A 24,002-nucleotide genomic window follows, 5' to 3' on the forward strand; every position below is an offset into this window, starting at 1 on the left:
CACGCTTCTGTCCACGTTCGTCCATTTTTCCACTTCAGCTTTAATCATCATAACCCCCACCCTTCTGTCTTCATATGAAAACCTTCAGCTCTGATTAAACTGAATGATCCAAATAATAATTAGGTGTTTCAGATTCACAATAAACTTTAATGTTAATTAATCCTCAAACCTCGATGACTCCATGCGTCATTATAGATAAACTCTAATAATAAATAAGTTCATTATTATTTGTCTGGAGTCTCTGGAGTCACATAGGTGGATGTTCTGTGCACCCACCATCCACCCCGACTTCCAACCTCCATTAACTCAGATGTGTCTTTAACAGATTTATTAAAACCTTTACAGTTGTTGAACTCGCTCCTTATTTTTAATTATTGACTCGTGAAATATGAATTCTTCCGTTTGTTTGTTTTTCTGAAATTAAAATTACAAAAAAACAAAAAAAGGAGGAAGAAAACGCAGCAGGATGACGCCAGCGACGTCATCCTGCTGCGTTTTCTTCTTCTTCTTCCCCACCTCATCGTTGTCACATTATCGCCCCCTGCTGGTCACAGTCGAGTCCACAGGTTGGTTTTAGTTTTATTTAACATTCAGGTGTTTGAGTGAAACAGAGCGAGGGAACCTTTCACCTGGGAACCATTAACCTGACAGCTGGGGTTTCCGGAGGGGGGTTGTCTTTTGGGGTTGTGCGATGCAGTCATGTGTCCCCAATAAATGTGTCCCCCTCCCCACCCCCACTACACCATCACCATCCAGATGTTCAGGCTTCCACTGATGCTTTTTACAGCTGGGAGTGAAATATGCGTCTCTAATGTGGGATGGGTGTTCGGCCTCAGACCGACGATGAAGATGTTCTCTTTTGATTTTACAACACAACAACAGTTTAGTTTAATTGTTCCTACGTCCAAGATAAAAGTTAATATTAGTCAAGAGGCTCCTTCCTTCTCAGGATTTACACAAATGAAACTCAAAGAGGACATGAAACACTAAACATGGAGAGGCCTCTCAGACTGAAAGGTTTCTCTGATAAATCACCTTGTTGCTGTTGTGTCTCTGTCTGTGATGTCACTGGAGTGGTTAGTTCAAGTTACATTTACGTTGAACACGACAGGGAAAGAGGAGCAGGTTATAAACCAGTTAAAGGAGGAGAAGCCTGTTCATCTCCATCATCTCCTCCTGGTCTCTGCACCACGCTACATGTTTCCTTAAATTACTAGTAACTTCTGCTCTTTCCTGATGTGCAGAGATCGTTTGGTTTCACACACAAAATGAACTTAACTCTAATGTTCTTTGTATCTTTTTCTCTAACGAACTGTAAATAATGAGCATATGTCCATCTGGTGAATGTAGAGCCTGACTCTTCTCCCAATCAGCTGTTCTCTAGCTCTTACAGGAAGTTAACGTTTATCCGTTTTTTTTTCTCCTCTGTTAATCTCAAATGTATAAAAACACAACGTAATTAATATAATTAATTTCAGGTTTAAAATCCATTGTAATGCCTTAAATTACCACATCACAGCACAAAGTAATGCTTTACAGTAATTGTATTATTTTTGTAACATGTGACTCCCAACATTGCGTCTTCTTCAACAGCGACCAAACAAACTAGCACATCAGATGACGTAGGGAGTAACGTAAAATAACGATGGAGGAGAGAATCAGAAATGCATTAAAAAGCTGATTTTATTTCAAACTGATGATTTTGACCATGTTATAAATATGTTCACATGATGGTGTCTGCTCTGTTTGTTTCATGTCTTCACTAATTTAATAAAAGTAGCTCAGACAGAGGGGCAGTAGGGGCAGTAGGGGGGGGCCCCCGGGGCTGTTAAACTTTAAACTACAGCCCTGGTGACGTGCTAATCTTTCAGTGTTGAGCCAGGAAACATTTATTCTTCTAAATTCTTGGTTCAACTAAGAATGAACTTCCTCCTCTCTCTTTCTCTGCATTTTTTTGATTTTCTTTTATTTGTGCGTGTCCTCCCTCGCCTCTGACTCTCTGAATTACTCGGATACTTTAAATTTCCCAGAGGAAAACACTCTTCCTCCTCTTCTGCTGCTACAAAGGCCGCTTTCAGCTTCCTGGGAACGTCGGAGGCTTCTGATGCGACGAGTTCCCTCGGTGACGTCTTCGTCTCCACCAACAATAGAAGGAGATAAAACATGTTATTTTGCTCAAAACTGAAACAAGGTCTGTCTGCGTTCGTTTTAGGCCTCGTTCAGACCAAACATGACTGATCTGATCTGATCTGATCCAGTCTGATTCCATTTTCCTTTGTTGTGTCTTGCATGTGTTTCTGGTTGTATTTTATGCCTTAGATCCATGTGTGTTCATATTTGTGCAGATTTTAGTCCCTTTGGTTCTATTTTTATTATTTTCCAGTCATTTGTGGTCGTTTTCTGTAGTTTTTTTGTTTTTTTGCTCAGTTGTTTTTTCATCTAATTGTATTTTTTTTGTGTTTGTGACTGATTTCAGTCTCTTTGCTGATATTTTACATGTAGTGACACATCTGTGCGTCCCTGTGTCATTTTCAGTGGCTTTGGATTCAGCTGTGAACATTTTTGTGCAACTTTTTGCTTTGCAGAGTTTATTCTGAGAGTCGTTGCCGTCGTTTGTTCAGTATTTACCTGTTTTCGTGATCGTTTGCTTGATCTTTTCTTTGTAGAACAGGCTCTTGTAGCCGGGGCCCCTGATCTCTGGGGCATTTCAGTGACATTTCAGCAACTTCGCGAGCATCTCTGGCCCGTCCCACGGAGTCTGTCCCGGTCCTCGGCCAAAACAAAGGCTGGAGTCGGTCCAGCTCCACGTCTCTGAGAAACATTCAACCTTTTATGATCAGAAGTTTCCTGGACAAAAGACACAAAGACACAATTATCATCAACGAGTCGTCCCTGCGCTCATCGTGTTTCAATCACTTAAATTTTTACAAAGTGTTTTTAAGCCTCCTGATTTTCTCTCTCAGAGGTCGCGTCTTCCACCTCCAGGTTTACGTCCTTCAACCTTTTACGAGACGAGAGGTGAGGAGCCCATATGGTGAAGGAATGACGGAGGGAAGGATGAAAAGACGAAAAAAAATAAACGAGTACGTCCAAGAAATGAGGAGAGAAAAAAGACAAAGGTAGTTCAGAAGTATTTTCTCTGTCTTGTAAAACCTGCCCACGCATGGCTCTCTCCGAGGAGTGATAGCCGTGGCGTTTCTTGATGTTCTTCCAGTCGCTCTCTGAGATGAACAAACCAGAGTCCGAAGGCCGAGGCAGCAACCAAAACAAAGACGACACAACAACCAGCACCTTGAAAGACAGAAAGACAGAGAGAAAGTCTGCTGAAAACAGATTGTTCTCATTAAAAGAACTGAGGAAAGAATGAAAGTAAATTTTAAACCGTCAGGACAACGAGACGTCTCCAGGTCCACGGCTCCTGTTTGTGTAGATTCTGGATCAGTGTTGACGTTTTTCCGACCTGAGACTGAATGTTTCAGGGTTTCGTTGTCATGTGTTTTATTATTTATTTATTTTTTGTCTTCACTCCGGGATGAATAATGTGTAAGAGCTGCAGATCTGGCAGCTGATTGGTGGAGATACGTCCTCACTCTGATGTTCTGTGGACTCAAGGTGAGGATGTCGTCCACGTCCACTCAGCTGAAGCTCGACTGTGGAAACTGTGAGTCAGAGGAAACAGGAGAGTCCAGTGTCCATCTTTAACCCGGAGCTGTAGACTCACTGGTTCTGGTCTGATCATCTGATCTGACCTGGGCTCACCTGGAGTCTTCAAATGGATCAAAACATTTTTTTGCTCTTTAAAAAGTAATTTAGAAGAGCTGCAGCATTTTATGATGACTGCATGCGATGGTAATGGCATGGTTAGCTAGGAGGCTAGGGAGAGCTCCTTAATTCTGTAGAACTTTAATCCTTGACCTGATTTAAACACATAATGTCGAAGAAACAAAATCATCATAAATGTAGAAATTATCTCTAGAACTTGTTTAGTACCAGGACGTAAACTTGTTCATTTCATCATGATCTAAGGTGGAGCCTCTAGTGGGAAATAGAAGAACTACAGGATGTTGGCTTCATATTCATATTTCTACTTTCTATTTTTCTGTTTGACACATGGAACAGTGTGAAGGCACGTCTCATCTGTGTAATTGTTTTATAGCCAACATATGTCAGGTCTATCGTGTTATTTAAACTCATGTCCTTGATTAAACGTAGAAAACACATCATTATTATTATTAATTAGTGTTTGTGTTTATTCTCCCATTGATTTTAATAACGCCACATGGTTTTAGGTTTGTGAAGTGGTGAGATGTGGTGATCTGTGCAGCAGCAGCTTGTTGTTGTTTGACATGCTTGAAGCTGACGTCCAGCTGCAGCCTCTGTGTTTATTTTAAAGCTGACTAAAGGTGTGACATGAGGCCACGGTGACCTGTTACTCTGGGATGAATTCCTTCCTGCCGACACGTTTACAGCCCAGAACAAAGGCACATCAGAAAAGGCCCCGGGCCAGAAACACTGGTGTCTTTCATTTGCTTCTGTCCATCTTGTCTTCAGATGTGTCCTCGTCAAGCACGACCAGCGGAGGAGACGGGACAATTTCAGTGGGAGTCGAACCCAAACCTGTCAGAAATGATGAGCTTCAAACCTTCAACTGATTCACATCCAACAGAGTCAAAAAACGCTGTAGCAACAATTTAAGGGAAGCACAGCATCAGGGATTCATATCTTGGTTGGTGTGTTGTCTGGTCTGTTAAGTGACGTTAACTTGGAGCTGCTAACCTTGAATGTTAAATATCTGCTCAAATATTGTAGGTTTATGTCTTGAATCCATCTTTAATATCTTTATATATAACGACGATGTTGCAGTTTTCTGTCTGCCCCAACACATATTTTATTTAAACCCATCCAAAATAAGACACAAAATTAGATTAAACACTTTTAAACCTGAGTCTGTTAATATGTTGGATAAGCTACGGTCTTAAAGAGGCCGTGAGACCAGGGACATGGAGGCAGCCATCTGGATGTTTGTATACGTCACATGTCTGAGGTTAGAATTTGTCTGACGTCATATTGTACCGTATTCTTTTATAATGAGGAAGGAAGTGTCTTGGATGTTGGACAAATTTCAGAACGAATGTTCACTAATATAGTAACCAACTAATCATCCAAACCAACCAACCAACCAATCAATCAGTCAATCCAACCAATCAATCAATCAATCAATCAATCAATCAATCAATCAATCAATCAATCAATCAATCAATCAATCAATCAATCCAACCAACCAACCAACCAACCAACCAACCAACCAATCAATCAACCAACCAATCAATCAATCAATCAATCCAACCAAACAACCAAACCAACCAACTAACCAACTGAACCAACTGAACCAACCAAACCAACCGACCAATCAGTCAATCAAACCAATAAAACCAACCAAACCAAACCCAACTGAACTAACCAAACCAACCAAACCAACTGAACCAACCCAACCAACCAACCAACCAACCAACCAATCGATCAATCGATCAATCGATCAATTGATCAGTCAATCCAACCAACCACACCACCTAACAGAACCGACCAAACCAACCATCCAAACCAACTGAACCAACCAAACCAACTGGCCAGCCAACCAATTGATCAATCAGTCAATCAAACTAACAAAACCCACCAAACCAAACTCAACTGAACCAACCAAACCAACTGAACCAACCAAACCAATCAAACCAACTGAACCAACCAAACCAACTGAACCAACCAAACCAATCAAACCAACTGAACCAACCAAACCAACTGAACCAACCAAACTAACCAAACCAACTGAAACAACCAAACCAACCAACCAACCAACCAATCAATCGGTCAATCAATCAAACCAACCGAACCAACTGAAACAACCAAACCAACCAATCAATCGGTCAGTCAATCAAACCAACCAATCCAACCAATCAAATCAATACTAACCCATCAATAACCAAATCCTACCATAACAGAAACTAATCTGAACTACAATGATTGAATATGAGGAGGTTGAATGTCTTTATTTACATTATTACCAGGGATCATGACGCTTATGGAAGCTTCCAGGCTTTGAGTTGTAATCTGAGTTTACTGAAAATAACTAAGGCTTGAGAGCAGTAAATAATAACTTAAAATGTGAAGCCAAAGTCATGATGCAAACTCAAAATAATAATAATAAAAAAAGCTGTGCATGGTTCAGATCCACAGGTAGGTAGAGATCCTTTAGAGACCACAGGTTCTCTGCTCTTGCTGTTTATTTACAAACTGAGATCAGATCTCCAGAGCTGGCTGGGGATGCACATGGAGACATGTGTGCATGTCATTTACCTTTGTTTCTGCTTTCTTTCATTTCTTTTATTTCTAAACTCTGCATTAGTTTCAGATGAATTAAATTAAGTGAGTCTGTTGTGTTTGACACTGATCTTTAAATTTTCTGTCTGAGGATCAACAGCCATCAACAGGAAAAATGAGAGGTCTCTGTCTAAACCCTGATGGCTACAACTGGAGGTATGTTTTACTAGTGTATTTTTACTGGGGTTTTAAGTTGCTCATTTTGCCAAAAGTTAACCTCTCATCATTCCAGCCTTCTTGCAAAAAACAACAACTCCTATTTAAGACATAGCCAAAGTAAACTGAATGCTGTTCATGGTCTTGGTCTCTTTGAAAAGCCAAGATTCTGAAGTTTCTACCTCAAAAGAAAAAGAAAAGAAAAAAGAAAATGATATATTGCATCATGTAGCCTTGACTCAAACACAACTGGTATCCAGAGCTCTGATTAGTTCAAAAATCTGCACCCAGATGTTAAAGAGTTAAATAATTAATGTCCAGAGGTTTGGTTTCTATCTTCAAACGTTGACTTCTAAATTTTAAACACACGTTGTGTGCAGAAAACCTAAATCTTTACCAAGGAATGACATATTGTTAGAGTTTCAGCTTCATCAGGACGTGTTTGATGAAGCTGTGAGTCGTTCAGTGTAACGTCATGAATGGCGTCTCTGTGTTGGATTTACAAACTTCACCTCATGTGCTTTAAAAACTGTCAAGGCTACTGTCAGCGCTGCATTTGGTAAGCGAGGCCTGGCAGCTCCAACACATGAGTTATTGGTCTCTCCCCCTGCAGGCCTGCAGCCAGACAGGTGGACCGGTCCTGACGGGTCCTGACGGGCCCGTTTGGATCTGAACTGGTCTCGCTGGTGAAAGTCTGATCCGTCCTGCTGTAACTTGGGTGGACGTCGGGGCAGCGAGCTATATCCCCTCGACACTAATAGATTCTCAGGCTGCAGCTGCAGAGGTGGATGTAAAACCACAAACAGAGTGAGTGGAGATGTGAGCGGTGATGTCGTTGGCTTTGAGAGGCGGTGCCCTGGAGTCATGTTCCTCACGCTGAGCTCAGCTTCTCTGTCAGAGAAAACACACGAGTCGGAGTCAGATGTGGTTTTGTGGTGGAGGTGAGACGAGGCTTTTAAACGGAAGCAGCTCGGAAGAATGAAACCTCCTGAGGTCAACCAGCCGCCACAGACAAGCACTTTGGTTTCATATCAAACCACTTCCACCACATCAGGACAGATCAGGTTCCTACAGCTTCTAACCAGACTGGTTCTTATCAGAGTCTGGATTTCACTACGAGATAAGTCTCAACTGATCCAGACAAATAAATAGATACAACCAACCTCAACCAATCAGAGCATCTGACATGTCATTAACATCTCACTTTTCCATCTTTAAGTTCCTGTACCTGGTCTCAACTAAAATGTGTCCCCAGTCACCACTGGAGCTCTGTTTCGTTTGTGTGTCTGAAAATAACCACATCATCATTTGTGGTGCATATTTTCACAGCTGTTGTCTCTAATGGATCTCTACTTCCGTTTCAGAACCATGAACTCTTTTTATTTTCTGTGACTTGGGGACAATTAAATGACTATTTATTAATTATTATTAAAGATTATTAATTATTATTCATGTCTTTCCTAACATTAGTTATTTTAGAGACAAAAACTCAGATTGCCACTCCAGCCCTGGAAGCTAAAAGTTAATAGTGATAATATCCGGATCGATACTTCTGATACCAGATCTTTATGCTCACAAATCAAAATACAAAATACGATACATTTGATACTTCAGTCATTTAGAAACTTAGAAAAATATATACTAGAAAAGATGGATAATAACATTTTATCTATAAAATCTCTCTGTTATTATTTACATTCAGTCTAATTTGCTTAAACTGTGAAATTAATATTTTAAAACAAACTTTGGTTTTCCTGTTGTTGTATTAGCTCAGGTATTTTGTAATATATTTCCAAGTTTAAAATAAATAAATTACCCTGATGTCTTGTATTCTTTATGGACACTAGTATCGAGTATCGGTATTGCTGATATCAGGTCAGAAAAGAAATCGGTTGTATCAAACAATGCTAGCTCATAGTAGTGCTTCTTAGCCAGACTACTGCCACCTGCTGGTGTGAAGAGTTATTTATTCCACTCTCATATTGATCAGCACTCACTCATAAACTCATGAAACCCAGATCTGTGCAGTCACACTTTGTCAAAAATCTCAGTGGAAATAAATAAATAACTCACACTCAGAGCAAATCTAGACGTCGGTGTCGGCTTAAATTAGCTTTTCCATCTTTACAGGGTCCACGCTGCCAGCCTCTCAGCTTGGCTCGCCCAACTCATCGCGCATGTGTTTCTGGTTTCAGAGGCTTCTCAGTCATTTACGAGACCCGTGATGAGGAGTCATCGGTCGGCCGTTAACAGTGGTCTGGATCACACATGAGTCCTCTCTCACACTAAATACATTTCTCATCAAACACTGAATGAAGTCAGTTTGAAACATGAAGCACGGGAGAAGTCACCTGCCTGAGCTCCTGCTGTGATTTTATTCCAGGTGACTCTGCTTCAGTGCTGAAGAAGGAGACACGTGGTGGTACTTAAGAGGAAAAGTTGAGTTTCTGCAGCGTCTGCGTTGCTCTGGATCTTGTAAAACCCTCCCAGGTTCTCTTAAATCTCATAAAATCGAACTCCTCAAACTAGAGGAGATTTGTAATCTACATTTCAAACCTGAAAGTAGAGACAGAACCCAATTAACACATGAAACAGAAATATTAAAGTAAAATGAGCCAATATTCCAGAGGAGCTCTTCCATATGTGGAATGTTTAGGAACGGCCAAGTCAAAGTTCTGACCTTAGTCAAATAGAAATGATGTGGACGGACCTGAAGCATCAGCTGATGAGAGGAAACCACCAACGCCTCAGAACTGAAGAGGTTCTGTTCTGAAGAATGGGATCAGATTTGTCCAAGCTGCTGTAGACACTGATCAGCTGTTACCACAAACATTCAGTTACAGCAGATACTGGACACAAAGACTTGCTGATGTGTAGAAACGTCTAAAGGGAACAAACCAGCTTTAAGCATCACTGTGTGTGTGTGTGTTTAAACTGAGCCCATCAGAGATGAGGACGAGTTTTAAAGGACACGATGGAGGAGTGAAACGACATAAATCCACCAGTGTCTGAGCTACTGTGTTAACGAGGAGCCGGGAGAGAAGCCTGAGGGAGCAGTGAACGTCAGAGGAGGTCTGTCAGGATTTAGAGTCTGGCTGTAAATCTGATAATAAAGATGAGAGACCCTCAGCCCCTGATTAGGGAACCTGAACTCACCGTCTCTTTAGCTCCCAGCTAATAGTAGCTCCTCTTACCTTCTTAGCCTCCCAGCTAGTAGCTGTTCCCAGTCTCCCAGCTAATAATAGCTCTTTCTAGTTTCATAGCCTCCTAGCTAATAGTAGATCTTCATATCTTCCTAGCTGCCCAGCTAGTATCTCTTTCTAGCTTCCTAGCTAGTAGTAGCTACTCCTAGCTTCCTAGCCTCCCAGATAATAGCAGCTCTTCCTATATTCCTACCCTCCTAGCTAATATAAGCTACCCCTAGCTTCTCAGATAATGGTAGCTGTTCTTAATCTCCAAGCTCATAGTAGCTCTTCTTAACCTCCAACAGTAGCACTTCCTAGCTTCGTAGCCTCCCAGCTCATAGTAGCTCTTCCTAGCCAACTATCCTCCCAGCTAAAAGTAGTTCTTCTTAGCCTTCTAACTTCGAAGCTAACAGTAGCTCTTCTTAGCTTCCCACTTTATTTTAAAAGTATATATATTTATTTCTTGTAAACATTTAAGTGTCCAGTTTGTTACCCCAATGTTGTGACTAAAAGACGTCTTGAGTTAATTCTCCTTAGGCAGCAGGATGGTTTTCAGGTCAGAGTCGGGGTTAGTTTGGGGTCAGGTAGTAAAGTCAATGGTTAATAAAGCTGATTGGTTTCAGTCCATAACTAACGGGTCCTAGAGCTCCATAAAGTCCTGACTCCAGGTTCACCTCCATTCACACCGAGATCATTAAACACTTTAGAGACGAGAACAACGAGTTCACCCTTAACAACACTCGGCCTCAGGCCTCTAATCTCTTATCGGTCCTTTAAATGGACATCAGATCAGACCAGAGACTGTTTTACATGGAGACGGAATGAGATGTAGCATTTACATCAATCACTGGAGAAGTTTAATGATGGAGAGGAGCATCACATCTACTGGAAACAGAAGAACAGGAGAAGAAGAATGAGGAAGAGGAGGAGGAGAATGAGGAGGCAGGAGAAAGAGATGGAGGAGGAGGAGGAAAAATTAAGAATGTAGTGGAGAATGAAAAGGAAGAGAGCAAGAGGAAGTAGGAGGAGAAGGAGTATCTCCTCCTCCATGTCCTCCTCCATGTCCTCCTCCTCCACGTTGTCCTCTAGACTTCCTCACGTCTCCATCGTCTCTGTCCTCATGGATTCCAGCTTCTGGATCATCTTGTCTTCCTCCATGTTTCTGTCCCTTCTGGAAACTCCTCAACCTGATGTTCAATCATCTATGAGGAGGTGAGTAATTAATTAATTAGTTAAGGTTACCATGGTTACCACCACCAGAACCAAACTAACTCCTCCTAATGTAGTTATTAGAGGAGGCGAGTTTGTTCATGTTTAGATCCAGGTTTTCTTCATTAGAAAAAAAAAAAGTCTGAAATAGTTGAGGAACATCATCATCATCATCATCATCATCTTTATCATCATCGTTTCTTCTCTTCACCTGAAGCCACATCCTCGAAGCTACGGTTTCTGACCTCTGACCTTTTTAAATTCATTTCACACTGAAAAAAAAAACGTCTGTGACCAAGAAGCGACTGGATCACGTCATCAGTCAGAGAGAAATCTGAGAAACAAACAGAAACAAACTGATCCTGATTAATATGAATCTGCTCCACAAGAACAGAATCATTCTTTAGTTTAAATAAATAAACAGATCAGTTTCATCTGGTCCACATTAGGTCCGGATGATTAAACCTTAGAGTTTGACGGGACATTTAATTAAATTAAATATTTGATGCCGGTATTTATGTCCTCTGTGCATGTAAAGTGTCGTTTGTGCATCCTCTGCAGTCTCCTGGAGGCTCTGCATGTTTCCTCCAACCGTGCTGTAGATTTATTTCTCCGGGAGCAGCCAAGTGTCTGATGTCAGATCCTGAGCTCTGTCATTATCAGAGTTTCTCTAACGTCATGGACAGAGACCCCTTCAAAACACATTAAAGATTCAAGGCGCCTTAAAAACATCGAGAAATTCAGATGTTTTCCATCTGAAATCCTCCGCCCAGCGGGGACCTGTAAAGCTCATAGAATTACATCAGAGAGAGAGAGAAGGAGAAGGAGAAGGAGGGAGGAAAAATTCTTCAAGTATGAGAAAATTTTACTGCTCTCCTCCTCCTCCTGCCCTCCTCTTGCGTTTTTCCTTCCCTCTCTTCATCCGTCCATCCTCCTCCTCCTCGTCCTCCTCGTCCTGCTCAATGAGAGTTCAGACAGAACCAGCAGCAGGACTCTGAGCAGGTAAGATGCTTCTTTAGATGAAAAAATAAATCTGCACATTTGATCTGTTTCATTCAAACATTTTGGACGTTTTCTCTAATATTTGAGTTTCTGCAGCAACTTGAGACGTTAAATATTAAAACAGATTTAGATGCATCGTTTACATTAAAATAAAACCACTGCACATGTGCAACTAAATTAAATTAAATGCATAACAATATTAATCTCTCCAAATCTAAAATGAAAGTTAAAAACAAGGGCGTTTCTCTTCATCTGATCCACTGATTCAGCCGTTAAATGAATCCTTGCAGTTGTGCAGGTGCAGTAAAGTGGCTTTCAATAAATATGTGCTGATATTTTATGTCGTTCTCAAGTTGAAATATTAAATTCTTGTTTAAGTGAGTTTGATTTTTGGTTGAGGAAGCTTATTCTTCAGTAGTTTTTCTGTAGTGACGTTGTGTTGGCTGCTCTTCTCTCTCCTTTATCAAATAGTAATTACTGGTGTTGCTCGGAGCAGACTGGAGACACAACAGCTGGTTTTGAGGAGATTTTATTTTCAGTTTTCTGACATTGTCAAAACCAAATTATTATTTTGTTTAAACCTAAATAAACATCAGTGTAATTAATTCAACGTGTATCTTCAGTAATCTGATACAGACACATTCTCCTCTTCTAATATTCACAGATTCACCTGCAACAACCAGAGGTTCATCATCAGGTATGAAGTAAATTAACTAAATAAAGACAGTAGACGTCTCTCTGCAGGTCTGTTAAACATTTAAACATTTCATTCCTCTTTCCTGTCTGTGTTAATGTGGAGGTCATGAATAAAGTGACGTTAATGTTATTTATTAATATTATTATTATTATTGAAGAAAGTAAAGGTTATGAGGTTTTTTTTGGTGCATAAAAGGAAGTGAAACTACGCAATAATATAACAAGAGGATTATAATAAATCTAAAAACATCAGAGCTGTGGACATGAGGTGTGTTTGAGTAAATGCTGCATGATGCAATACGTCATTTTCTTCTGGTTTCATTTATAAAAGTCATTATAGGATTCAACCAACACATTTTTTTTTTTTCAAACTAACTTGTTATTTTTTAACTGTGCGCCAACTTTGATTCCTCCAGAACAAATAGAAATATAATAGAAACTTCAGAGTCTTGGCTTTAAAAAGAGGCCGAGACCATGAACGAGCTCCAACATGTTCAGGATCATCAGGACCTAAGACGTATAAAAACTAAGCAGCGTCTTTGAACAGGAAGTCATAGTTTTTGAAAAATACTGTGTCCTCATATGTGGACACTGGGATTATTTCTTTATTTATGTTACGAAGAAGTCACCAATGTGTGACAGAATATAAAACTGTTTTATTTTAATTCCTGAACATGGCTGAGCAAAGACAGAACAATGAAGTCCCAACGTCCTCAAACAAGTACTTGCTAATCAGCAAAAATTGCTAAACATAAATAAGTTTTAACCTTTGCTACCACTAGATGGCAGACTTAGGCGTCCACTGGACAGTAAGCTGCAATAAACCTAAAACTTAACTAAAACTAAATAAATATGTGAGGGTGGGGGGGTGTTGCCCTCCTGTTGTCCGGTGGCAGCATCTGGAGCAGCTGTGACTTGCAGCTATTTACAAGCTAATTGTTCCCACTGAAGCAGGGAGGGAAGGAGGAAGGAGAGGGGGGGGGGGTAAGGTCCAGACTGGGACCTAAATTAACGTCCAGATGCTGAACCCACCCTGTGGACAGATGTGGGCAGACGTGGAAGTTAAAGGTTCATTTCAGATCCGACCAGGAGGAAAAAGGAAACTTGTTCCTGACGTCACGTCTCATTATTATCTGAATTATGACGTTAGAAGTCTAGAATAATAATACAATCAGCTTTTATGAACATAACATATTTATTAATTATTGACATAAATCCATCAGTGTTGCTTTTCTGTAGTAAATAAATAATAAGATTATTGTATAATTAAAAATAAACTACTGATTAATGAATCTGTTAAAATTTTAAAGTTTTTAAGAATATTTCTAACAAATTCCTCTCAGATTGTTATCTCTTAATTTGTCCGATAATGGCTTTTATTTATTTATTTATTTCCCTGTTTGGTCTAAACTATGTTTTTTGTTTGTTTGTTTTTTCTGTGTATGTGTGAAGATAATTCTGTTGAATCTTGATCATAAACACGATGAATTCTTGAATTATTAAGTGAATCTCATTCCAGGACTTTGCTGGTGCCCCCTGGTGGACAGATCATCTAATGACAGCTTCATTTCTTAATGTAGAAAAACGTAACTTGACTTGTGAATGTTTAGAATCAGTTATAATTTCACTTTTATTCAAGGTTCAAGGTTATTTTCATTTATTGTCATTTTTATGTCGCACGTACAAACGATATTTGTTTCTCGGGGGTCAGGAGCACACACACATAAAGAATATAAAAATATAAAATATAATGTAATAAAATAAAATGTGTAAGAAAAACGAGCTGATTATTCATTAAACTTTACCATCAGTCATAGACAGGTTTAAACAGTAAATGTGATATTTGGCACTTTTTCTAAACCCTGATAAACTCCTTCATCTTCATCTTCTCTGCTCCTCCTCCTCCTCCGGATGAACGGATGGACTATTGGTTGAAAAGTTGGAGATTTGTAGCTGGACTCTGGCTCTCCATGTGTTCTTTACATTTAAGAAGCAGTCTGGTTTTATTTAGAGCACAATAACTGGCTGTGACGGCTTGAAACCTGCACAGAAATCCTCAGACGTGATTCATGATGTTTCTGTAGCTGCTGAACTTCATCCACCGCAACCTCTTTTCACAGTCACAATCACAATCACAGTCACAGTCTCTTTATTGGTCAAATGTACAGTGGACACAGGAATTTTACCTGGTATATCAGCACCAGGTAACATTAAAATAAATTTGGCAAGAAAGAAGAAAAAAACAATATATGCAATTTAGGAAAATAAAAAACTGGAAATATACATGCGGAATAAATACAGGCAAGTAAAGGCTGTGTGGGGGTGTGTGCGGCCCCTAGAGGGTCTGTGGAGGTACTGCAGGGGGGGTCGCAAAAGTTTTAGTTGATTGGACATTTTTTATATATCTTTTATTTCCAAGAATTTCCCCATTGTGGGATGAATAAAGGCTTATCTTATCTTATCTTATCTTATCTTATCTTATCTTATCTTATCTTATCTTATCTTATCTTCCCCACTAATTTTTTCACTCTACTGTTGCACATGTTTGAAATAAATAGAACGAATATTTGGTCCTGTGTATTGGTTGAATAGCTTAATATTTAATGCAAAATTATAATACTGGTTGGAGGTGGAAGAAGTCCAGAAACTCTGGAAAGATTAGACTTAGACTTAAACGGACTTTAATGATCCATGAGGAAAATGACTTTGCACATAAAAATAAACAAGAAAGATAAAATAAAATGAGATTAAATTAGAACTAAGTATCAACTAGTTTAATTCTTTTCTCACCGTGTGATCCTTCACATATTATGTTATATTCACATCGATTAACTGTTAAATATAAAAGAAACTCAGTAGCATTTACTATGGTTCTAGTCTCCACCCAGATTCAAACGTCCAGGAAACGGCACCAAAATAAGATCTACAAAAAAACCATTTAGTTTAGAAAATATTGTGAGTCATGGAGCTGGCAGCAGGACAACAAACGTCTCCTTCAGTTGATTTTTCCATCAGGGTTTTTTTTTTTTTTTACTATTTATTTATTTTTTATGGCCAGCAGACTCGTAAACAGCTAATGGCCTCATTTGTGCTAATTGTGGGAAAAGCTAATGAGCTCATGTGAAAGTTTAAATGAGACGTTCTGTTTCTGCTTCAGGAGGAAAAGAAGAAACTTAACCCAGAGGCCGGAGGATACGTCAGCTCAGCCTCCAGATTCATTCGTTCCTCTGAAGCAGCCGGGGAAGAGCGATGCTTCCCTTCATCCCCTCCCTGCTCCTCATCCTCCTCCGGGTCGACCCCGGTCTCCTGACCTCCACCGAGGTTCAGGTCAGAGGAGAGAGGACGCCGAGGGAGGCCAAGCAGGACTCCATCAAGGTGACGGGAGCAGAAAAAACACATGAACCGGAGGTGGTTTGGTTTCATTTAGACTCACCTCCTTCTATCTTCTCTCTGCAGGTGGTGATTTCTGAGGGCTGCGTCTCTCAGGGAGACTCATCCGACCTGAGCCAAGGAGGTAAAACCCCGAGACCCCGTCGGCTCCGTCCCCCCAGCGTCCCCCCAGACCCTCATCTGTCTGTGTTTTCCACGTCTGTGTTTTCCAGGTAAAGAGGTCGACCTGGCCCCCGGTTCTCCTCTGGTTCTGACCCACAAGATCAAACTGGTTCCCTCGGGCTCTGGTTCGGGGTCTTGTGGATGCGAGGCCGACTTCGCTGCCCTGAGGGAGCGTCTGGAAAGGCTGGAGAGGGAGGTGTCGGACCTCCGGGAGAAATGTGGAGGAGCTGAGGGCAGCTGCTGCACCTCCAAGGAAAGTAAAGGTAACAACAGAGGGATGGGTTTTATTATAATAAGAGAGAGAAAAAATGATGTGTTACAGACAAACACGACCAGGTCTAAAGTTTTAGAGCAGCACCAGTATCCTCTGGCATAGGCTGGTATAGTGGACCCAGCCTCTAGACTTTAGCCTAATGGAGCTGGTTTGTGATGAACTGGACAGAATGAAAGCAAAGCATTTCTGTGAAGAACTTTTGAATTTTAAAATGTAAATCAAATAGCCACTTTTTTTGTTTTTTGTTTTTTTTATATCCTTTTTTGAACTTTGATGAGTCAAAATTTAGAATAGATTTTGGGTTATATATCGAGTAGTTTATTTGGTCTACGCTTTCATTTCAGAGTAAAATGAGACATTAAACTGCTACATTTCAATAAAAAGAAATATTGGTGCTCTAAAACTTGTGACAGGTAATTTGTTCTTGTTCTGGACGTGAGGGAGAACAAAAATAAACTTCATTCTGACCAGGTCATTTAAACTCAAGTGCCTCATAGGCCCCTCTCAGCATTGTGGGAAATGGATGACGTGAGGCCCTTCTCTTATTATTTTTGGATGTGAAGATATCCAGGAAGATAAGATAGCATTTCCAGAAGATAATATTAGTATTTGGGAGGTTACAGAGTGGCAGCTAGCATTTCCACTTTTCCCCTTTATATGGCTTGCATTGAAATACTACAAATTCTACAGGGCTGCACAGGTCTTTTTTTTACTTTTGTGAAATTCATAATTTTCATGTATAAAATCCAGATGAATGAATTTCCCCATTTGTATTTGTCAGATTAGAACATCAGAGCTGATTCAGACACTTGTCAACATCATCACATTAGAAACATTAGGACACGTGTTCTTCTTCATGGTTCCTAATAAACCAGTTGTGCTCAGAGTTCATGTAGAGGGGGACCTTGTAGACCACATTAGACCCTGATTAGACCTGACAGTGTTTCCTTGATCTTCTCTGATTGGCTCAATGAAAACCACATGACAATAAACCTCACTTCCTGTGTTTCCATTCCCCCTAGAAATGCGCAAAACCTAAATATCACAATAATAATAATAATAATAATAAAAACTGGTCATAGAAACATTTGGAAAAACTTCTCAAATAACTAAAGTTAAAATATTTTATTCTCTCATGAGGTGATTTTAAAAAAAAAAAAAAAAACTTTTTTGCATTTCCCTAGAGATGATCGAAGGGGTCATGTGACCAGTTCATTTGAAGTTGTGACAAGAATTTAAGAGAATTTAAAATGTGTCGAAGTTACCAAATATGGTTCCTAGTCCCATGAAGGGTTAAACCACACCCACGTCTAATTTTTGACCAATCACAGAATAGTTGCTGAAAAACTTCTTCCCTGTCGATGTGTCGAGAACAAAATGACTTCAGTTCGTTCTCATGGTCCTGGGTATGAGCACCATCATGTCGACTCAACCATGACTCAGTGAAGAATAACGTAGCTGCTGGAAAAAGTTAATACTGAGTTTAGGACACTGAACTTGAAAGTGTCTTCAGACTCCTGAGGTTATGGTTTATGAGATGAGAAGTCATAATTAAAGGATGAGGCCAGTGGGAACATTTTCCTCAGACATGTTATTGAAATTAAACGAGAATATTAATTAAACTTAGCGTCTACCTCCATCACCAGCAAACGTGTCTTTAACTCTTGGATGAAGATCTAAAGAAGTTTAATTTGGGACATTTAAAATGTTAGATTCACCAAACTAGTGCTGAAGAATTAATTCTATGTCTTTATATAAAATCAATTCATGTCACTGCATCGTATTAAGCTGAACTCTCAATGAAACATCCAATAATTACATTTAAATGCCCTCTTTCTATTCAAATAAAGAGACATTTAGACTCTGAATGATGAGGACCTGCACAAAACAAACATGACGTTACATCTTTACATTTTCAGGGTCTTAGCTGAGGTTTGGGAGCCGGCGTTGAGTCCTGCAGAGTTTATGAGCTGGACACGTTCCTCCATGAAGTAATGAGGTCGTTCAAATACGTCTCTAATCTCTGCGGCAATGACAAACAATAATTTTACAAAAACTAAACAGTTGAGTGATCAGAGAGCTTCAAACGTTTATTTAAATCAGCTCCAAACATCCTGATCAGCCTCAGCCATGACAACACATCCAAATATTAACGGAGTCACGTGGACGGAGGTCAGATGATGAATTCAGAAACTCATTTACAGCCTCAAATGACTCATTCGTAGCAACATGTGTGCAACAAACAAGCGGCCGGTGCTTCAGTTTCTCGTCTTGTGAGGCAAATAAAACCTCGACAGCGTCTCAGCCGCTGGAGTCACAGTGATTATGTGATGAATTAGTCCCAGGAGACGTCCACACAGTTAAAAACTGCAGCTTTTTGTTTGAGAATCTTCTCTGTGCTTTAACCTGTCGATTGGACTTAAATCTAAAAGACACGTATTAGTGGAGTTTTATCGTCAGATCTGTTAAAGCTGCTGCAGAAGCTCTATGAACCTCTATGAACATGTGAGCGCTCTAATCCTCTCTCCTTCATCTGCCATCGATTTACAACTCGGTCTGAACATCTGTCCCAAAACCTCCACCTCTCCCTCCCTCGTTTTCTCTGGAGAAAGAAAACTGGACCAAAGTCCAGCGAGTGTGTGGTCGTTAACAAACCCTATAACACACACACATGTTCAGGCTCAGACCTAAACCATTTTGATGGACAAAAATACATGCAGTACAGTTTAAAAGATAAGATAAGATAAGATAAGATAAGATAAGATAAGATAAGATAAGATAAGATAAGATAAGATAAGATAAGATAACATAAGATAAGATAGAGAAACGATCTGTGGTTAGTTCTCCAGGATGTTTGGAACAAAATTCAAGAACTGAGGCCAAGTAGAAGAACCGATGCTGTCTGGAAGGTGAAGGGTGGTTACACCAGATATTAATTATATTTAATTCTCTCATAGATGAAAATAAACTACCATCTTTTCCATTTTTGAAAGCATTCTTAGTTTGAAGAATTTTTTCACACCTGCCTGAAATTTTGCAAGAAACCATAAAAAGGACACGGAGACTAATTCTCACTGTAAAAAGGACATGTTAACATCATAAAAGAATACCAGAAAAAGAAAAACCTTTATAAAATATAAAACCATTAAAAACAGAATAGAGTAAAACGATAAAAATATAGAAACACTCAAAATAAAGATAAAAAGTAATAAATAGAATGAAATAAAGCCAGACTGAAGAGGTGGTTTTTTAGTGTTTCTAGCTCCTCTCAGATCCACCGGCCGTGGTTCAGTCCAGTCCTCCTGGTTTCTGGTTTCCAGTTGACTTGTTCCCGTCTTCCTCGTTGTTTGGTGACATAAATCAAACCGTGGACGCTCGACTTCTTCTTTGGGGCAAAAAGACAAATCCCCACTAATGGAGCAGAGTTCTGGTTCTAGGAAGTGAATGTAATGTTTGAAACGATGGAAACAAGTCGGTGTGTGTGTGTGTGTTCGTCCTCTGAGCCCAGTGTGATCTCAGCCTCCAACCAGCCTCCACCCTCCTCTACACAACCACACACACAGCAACACACACACACACACACAGAGGGGGTGGCGGGGGGGTAATCAGTCAGGAGGAGGCCACGTTACAGCCTAATTACAAAGGATTAGACCTCCACCCCCCCCAAAACTAAAGCTGGTTTATAACTGGTTCAAGACGTTTTACTTAACTCCATCAAACACAAAGACACAAAACTATTTCATTTTGTTCCTAAATCTCTCTTTGGACCAATGAGTCACTGTTAACAATGTGACGACGGCTCTAAAGACTGAGCTAACATCACAAATATCATCACCATCCACATTAAACTCAGGAATCCTATAAATGTGGTAGAAAAATTCAACAGCGATGCACTTTGGTCGAACTCAAACAACTCAAAATGTAACCACAGATATCTTAAATTTAAATGTTCCCTGGAGAGGACCAACATGCGGTTTAGTGTCTTCCATCTTTATGGGTTTTCTTCGGCTGCCTGTCACTACCGGATCAACTGGTGACTCTACTTGGACGAACTGAGACACGTTCAGAATGATTCTGCTGCAGATGCTTCACTGGGTTCAAAGGTTTAATCAGATTAATCCTGATGTGTAAATGTCTCTGACTGGTTGGAGGGCGATCCAGATGATGACTTGTTGACTTGCTCTTAAATCAAATTAACCCTCCATGACCTTCCCTCTGCTCTAGGTGCAGGTTGCTCCATCAAACCAGAGGCTGGCGAGTGTCCCAACGAGTGCAGCGATCAGGGTCGCTGTGTGGACGGTAAATGTGTCTGCTTCCCTGGATTCCGTGGGCCGGACTGCAGCGAGTCCGACTGTCCCGGGAACTGCAACGACAATGGGAAGTGTGTTAACGGACAGTGTGTATGCGACCCCGGGTTCACGGGCCCCGACTGCTCCCAGAAGGCCTGCCCCGACAACTGCAACAGAAGGGGGCGCTGTGTTAACGGACAGTGTGTGTGTAACCCCGGGTTCACTGGGCCGGACTGCTCAAAGAAGGCATGTCCTGATAACTGTAACAACCGGGGGCAGTGCGTCAACGGTAAATGTGTCTGCGATAGCGGATTCACCGGAACGGACTGCTCTGAAAATGCGTGTCCTGGGAACTGCAACAACAGGGGGCGCTGTGTTAACGGACAGTGTGTCTGTAAAGTGGGGTTCACGGGTCCAGATTGCTCCGAACGGGCCTGTCCTGACAACTGTAACAACCGGGGGCGGTGCGTCGATGGTAAATGTGAATGCGAAAGCGGCTTCACCGGACCGGACTGCTCTGAACTCGCGTGTCCTGGGAACTGCAACAACAGGGGGCGCTGTGTTGACGGACAGTGTGTTTGTGATGAAGGATTCGCCGGCGAGGATTGCTCCGAGAGGACGTGCCCTGATGATTGCAACGACCGAGGCAGGTGCGTTGACGGTAAATGTGAATGCGAAAGCGGTTTCACCGGAGACGACTGCTCTGAACTCGCATGTCCTGGGAACTGCAACAACAGGGGGCGCTGTGTTAACGGACAGTGTGTCTGTAAAGAAGGGTTCACTGGAGACGACTGCTCTGAAAAAACTTGTCCCAGCAACTGCAACAATCGTGGGAAGTGCGTGAACGGGAAGTGTGTTTGCGACGTGGGCTTCGCCGGACCGGACTGTGCCACCAAGGGTTGTCCCAACAACTGCAACAACAAAGGCCGATGTGTCCGAGGGAGCTGTGTGTGCCGGCGTGGGTTCACCGGACCAGACTGCAGCCAGTGTCAGGAAGGCATGACCGGACCCAACTGTGATACCGGTGAGTCAAACCCACCAATATATGTAGTCTTGTAAAGTGAGCTCTCAAACAAAGAAACACATCTGTGAATATTCAGTTTGTGGTTTTGGCTTATTACAAACTAGGAAATGATGCAAAGGCAGATTCCTCAGGAGTATTTTGACCTTTTTGGAGCCAAACGTCTGGTCCACAGTTTGCAGCACAGTGTTGTATCTATGCATCCTCCTGTGTGGTGCACCACAGGGTTCTATTCTGGATCCTCTTCTATTTGTAGACACATTTTGCATTTTGCTGCAAAAAGGCACCAGCTCAGTAATTATCCTGGCTTTTATCTATCCTTTAAATCAACATGATGAGTTAAGACATTTCAACTTTATTTCACGAGTTCTTGGTATTTCAACTTGAGGTGTAAAGTCAGTTCAATAAAATGGAAATTTCAATGTCTTAATTTAACTTGCCAATATGAGTTTTGGAACAGTAACTGGATCTCTTAAGGTTGAGTTAACTCACGTATTTAAGGCAGCTTTTGAATTCAATGAAAGTTAAACCAACCTGTTAATTTTTGTTCTTTTGAAAGGTGGTGTTGTTTTCAACCCTGTCTCTTTTTGCTAATATAAAAACAACTGACCAGTTGTATTTTATTCAAAACTTTTTTGTTTCTTACTAATTTCTTACTAATAGGAATATTTTAGTTAAAAAAAAGAGCCCCATGAATTTGAGGAAGAGTGAAAATGGAGCGCAGCAAAACTCACAATCCTCTCTGCTCCACTCTGCCATGCGTGGAGTCATCTGAAACTAGACAAGCTACTGTTTCCATTGATATAAAGCATCACATAGCTGGAGCTAACCAGCTAGCCTCGACTAACAGAGAAAACACGCAGAACTTTAAATTTCACTGTCAACTTTCTCCGTCATTTAGAGTCTCCACCAATTATGCACCACACGGTGACTTACCTGACAGAATCTGAGCCTCGTGCTTTTCATACATGGTCTTTCGTTTCCATCTGGTGGATTAATTGTGGTACTACAGATAACCAACGCAACCAACCAATGAGGCCATTTTCTACTAACTGAGACCTTTACAACAACTTTTAACATGCCTTGGTGACTGGTTCCCTCATGGAGGAAATGTCAGTATTGTTACGGATTGTACATTGAGCTCAACGGTAGAACGTGATGATGTCCAGGATAAATAAAATGTCCAAAGGTTGAATTGTGTGTATGTTGCCTCCTGTAGTGGAATCAGTAGCATTTTGGAGCTAGATTCACTTTCAAGAGGTAAAAACCCAACGTGGAGGAACACTCCAGGTTCTTTGGTTTGATCCAAATTTCCAAATGGAGAGTGGGCCTGGTTCCATTTTTACTAGAACCTTTGGAGAACATGTGAGCTTTGTGGTATTTCTAGAAACTGTTGGTCCAGGTCTAGAGACCAGGGGTTGATGAATGAGTTCAGAATGATTTCGTTGCTATCAGGGTGGTTTCTACCCTCTAATCTAGAAGATATTTTGGTTTATCATTGATTAATCAGACACAGTGTTACTCACACTGAAGTCTGACCTAGAGACTAGGGTCCATAGAGACCAGGAGCTGTAGATCTTAATGTACTATACCCAGTTTCACGTCTAATTTCCACCTTTAATCATTACTTCTACTGAGGGGAGTTTATGAGAAGCTATGTGAGGTGTTTGATTTGTTCCTGTTCTTCAGCTGGTGCCAGAATCACAATGAAATCGTTTCCTTCTGTGTGAGTTTCTTTTGGTTGTGAGGAAACAATCTGTTTGCAACAAGCCCCAAGAGTAAAAATCTCACATTTCCTCTGCGGCTGTCGTGTTTAAATATCCCTCTCCCTTCCTTCCCCCTGTGGATCAGCGGTTTGTAGCCTCACTCTGCATGTTTGGTATGTGAGAGCAGCTCATAATCCAGATGCTCTGCTTTAGCGTGATGTCTTTTCACACAACAACTTGATGAAGCAAACACTCGGAGTTTGTCATTTCTTGGAGGAAACATCAGCCTCTTCTATCTATTTATGCGTAGTTGTTGTTGTTGTTGTTGCCTGGCTACTTTAGCATGTTAGCTCGTGTGTTCAGGATCCAGACCCTGCAGCTCCATTACTGAACCAGATCCAGATCCAGGCTAGTTAATGGTTTTCTGAGCTGCTTCAGACTGACGCTGAACAGACGCGTTGAGTGTTTAACCAAATGTTTCCAACCACTTACTGGAGTTAAAGTGAGGGACTGAAGAAGAGTGAAAGAACAACTGGG

At 40.8% G+C, this 24,002-nt stretch overlaps 1 protein-coding gene across 2 annotated transcripts in view; it reads left to right on the forward strand.

Moving 5' to 3' along the window:
* Positions 1 to 11,847: 11,847 nt before the first annotated feature.
* Positions 11,848 to 24,002, forward strand: part of LOC125020219 (tenascin) — a 43,166-nt gene continuing 31,011 nt past the window's right edge. For both annotated transcript variants that reach the window (XM_047605532.1, XM_047605533.1), the window contains exons 1-6: positions 11,848 to 11,927; positions 12,592 to 12,624; positions 15,781 to 15,998; positions 16,080 to 16,137; positions 16,226 to 16,438; positions 20,674 to 21,762. In XM_047605532.1, coding sequence (XP_047461488.1) covers positions 15,873 to 15,998; positions 16,080 to 16,137; positions 16,226 to 16,438; positions 20,674 to 21,762 — 1,486 coding nt within the window. In that variant the 5' untranslated portion in view covers positions 11,848 to 11,927; positions 12,592 to 12,624; positions 15,781 to 15,872. The remainder of the gene's footprint in view (positions 11,928 to 12,591; positions 12,625 to 15,780; positions 15,999 to 16,079; positions 16,138 to 16,225; positions 16,439 to 20,673; positions 21,763 to 24,002) is intronic.

The sequence above is a fragment of the Mugil cephalus genome, chromosome 14, assembly GCF_022458985.1.
Source record: "Mugil cephalus isolate CIBA_MC_2020 chromosome 14, CIBA_Mcephalus_1.1, whole genome shotgun sequence".
NCBI classification, from domain to species: Eukaryota; Metazoa; Chordata; class Actinopteri; order Mugiliformes; family Mugilidae; genus Mugil; species Mugil cephalus.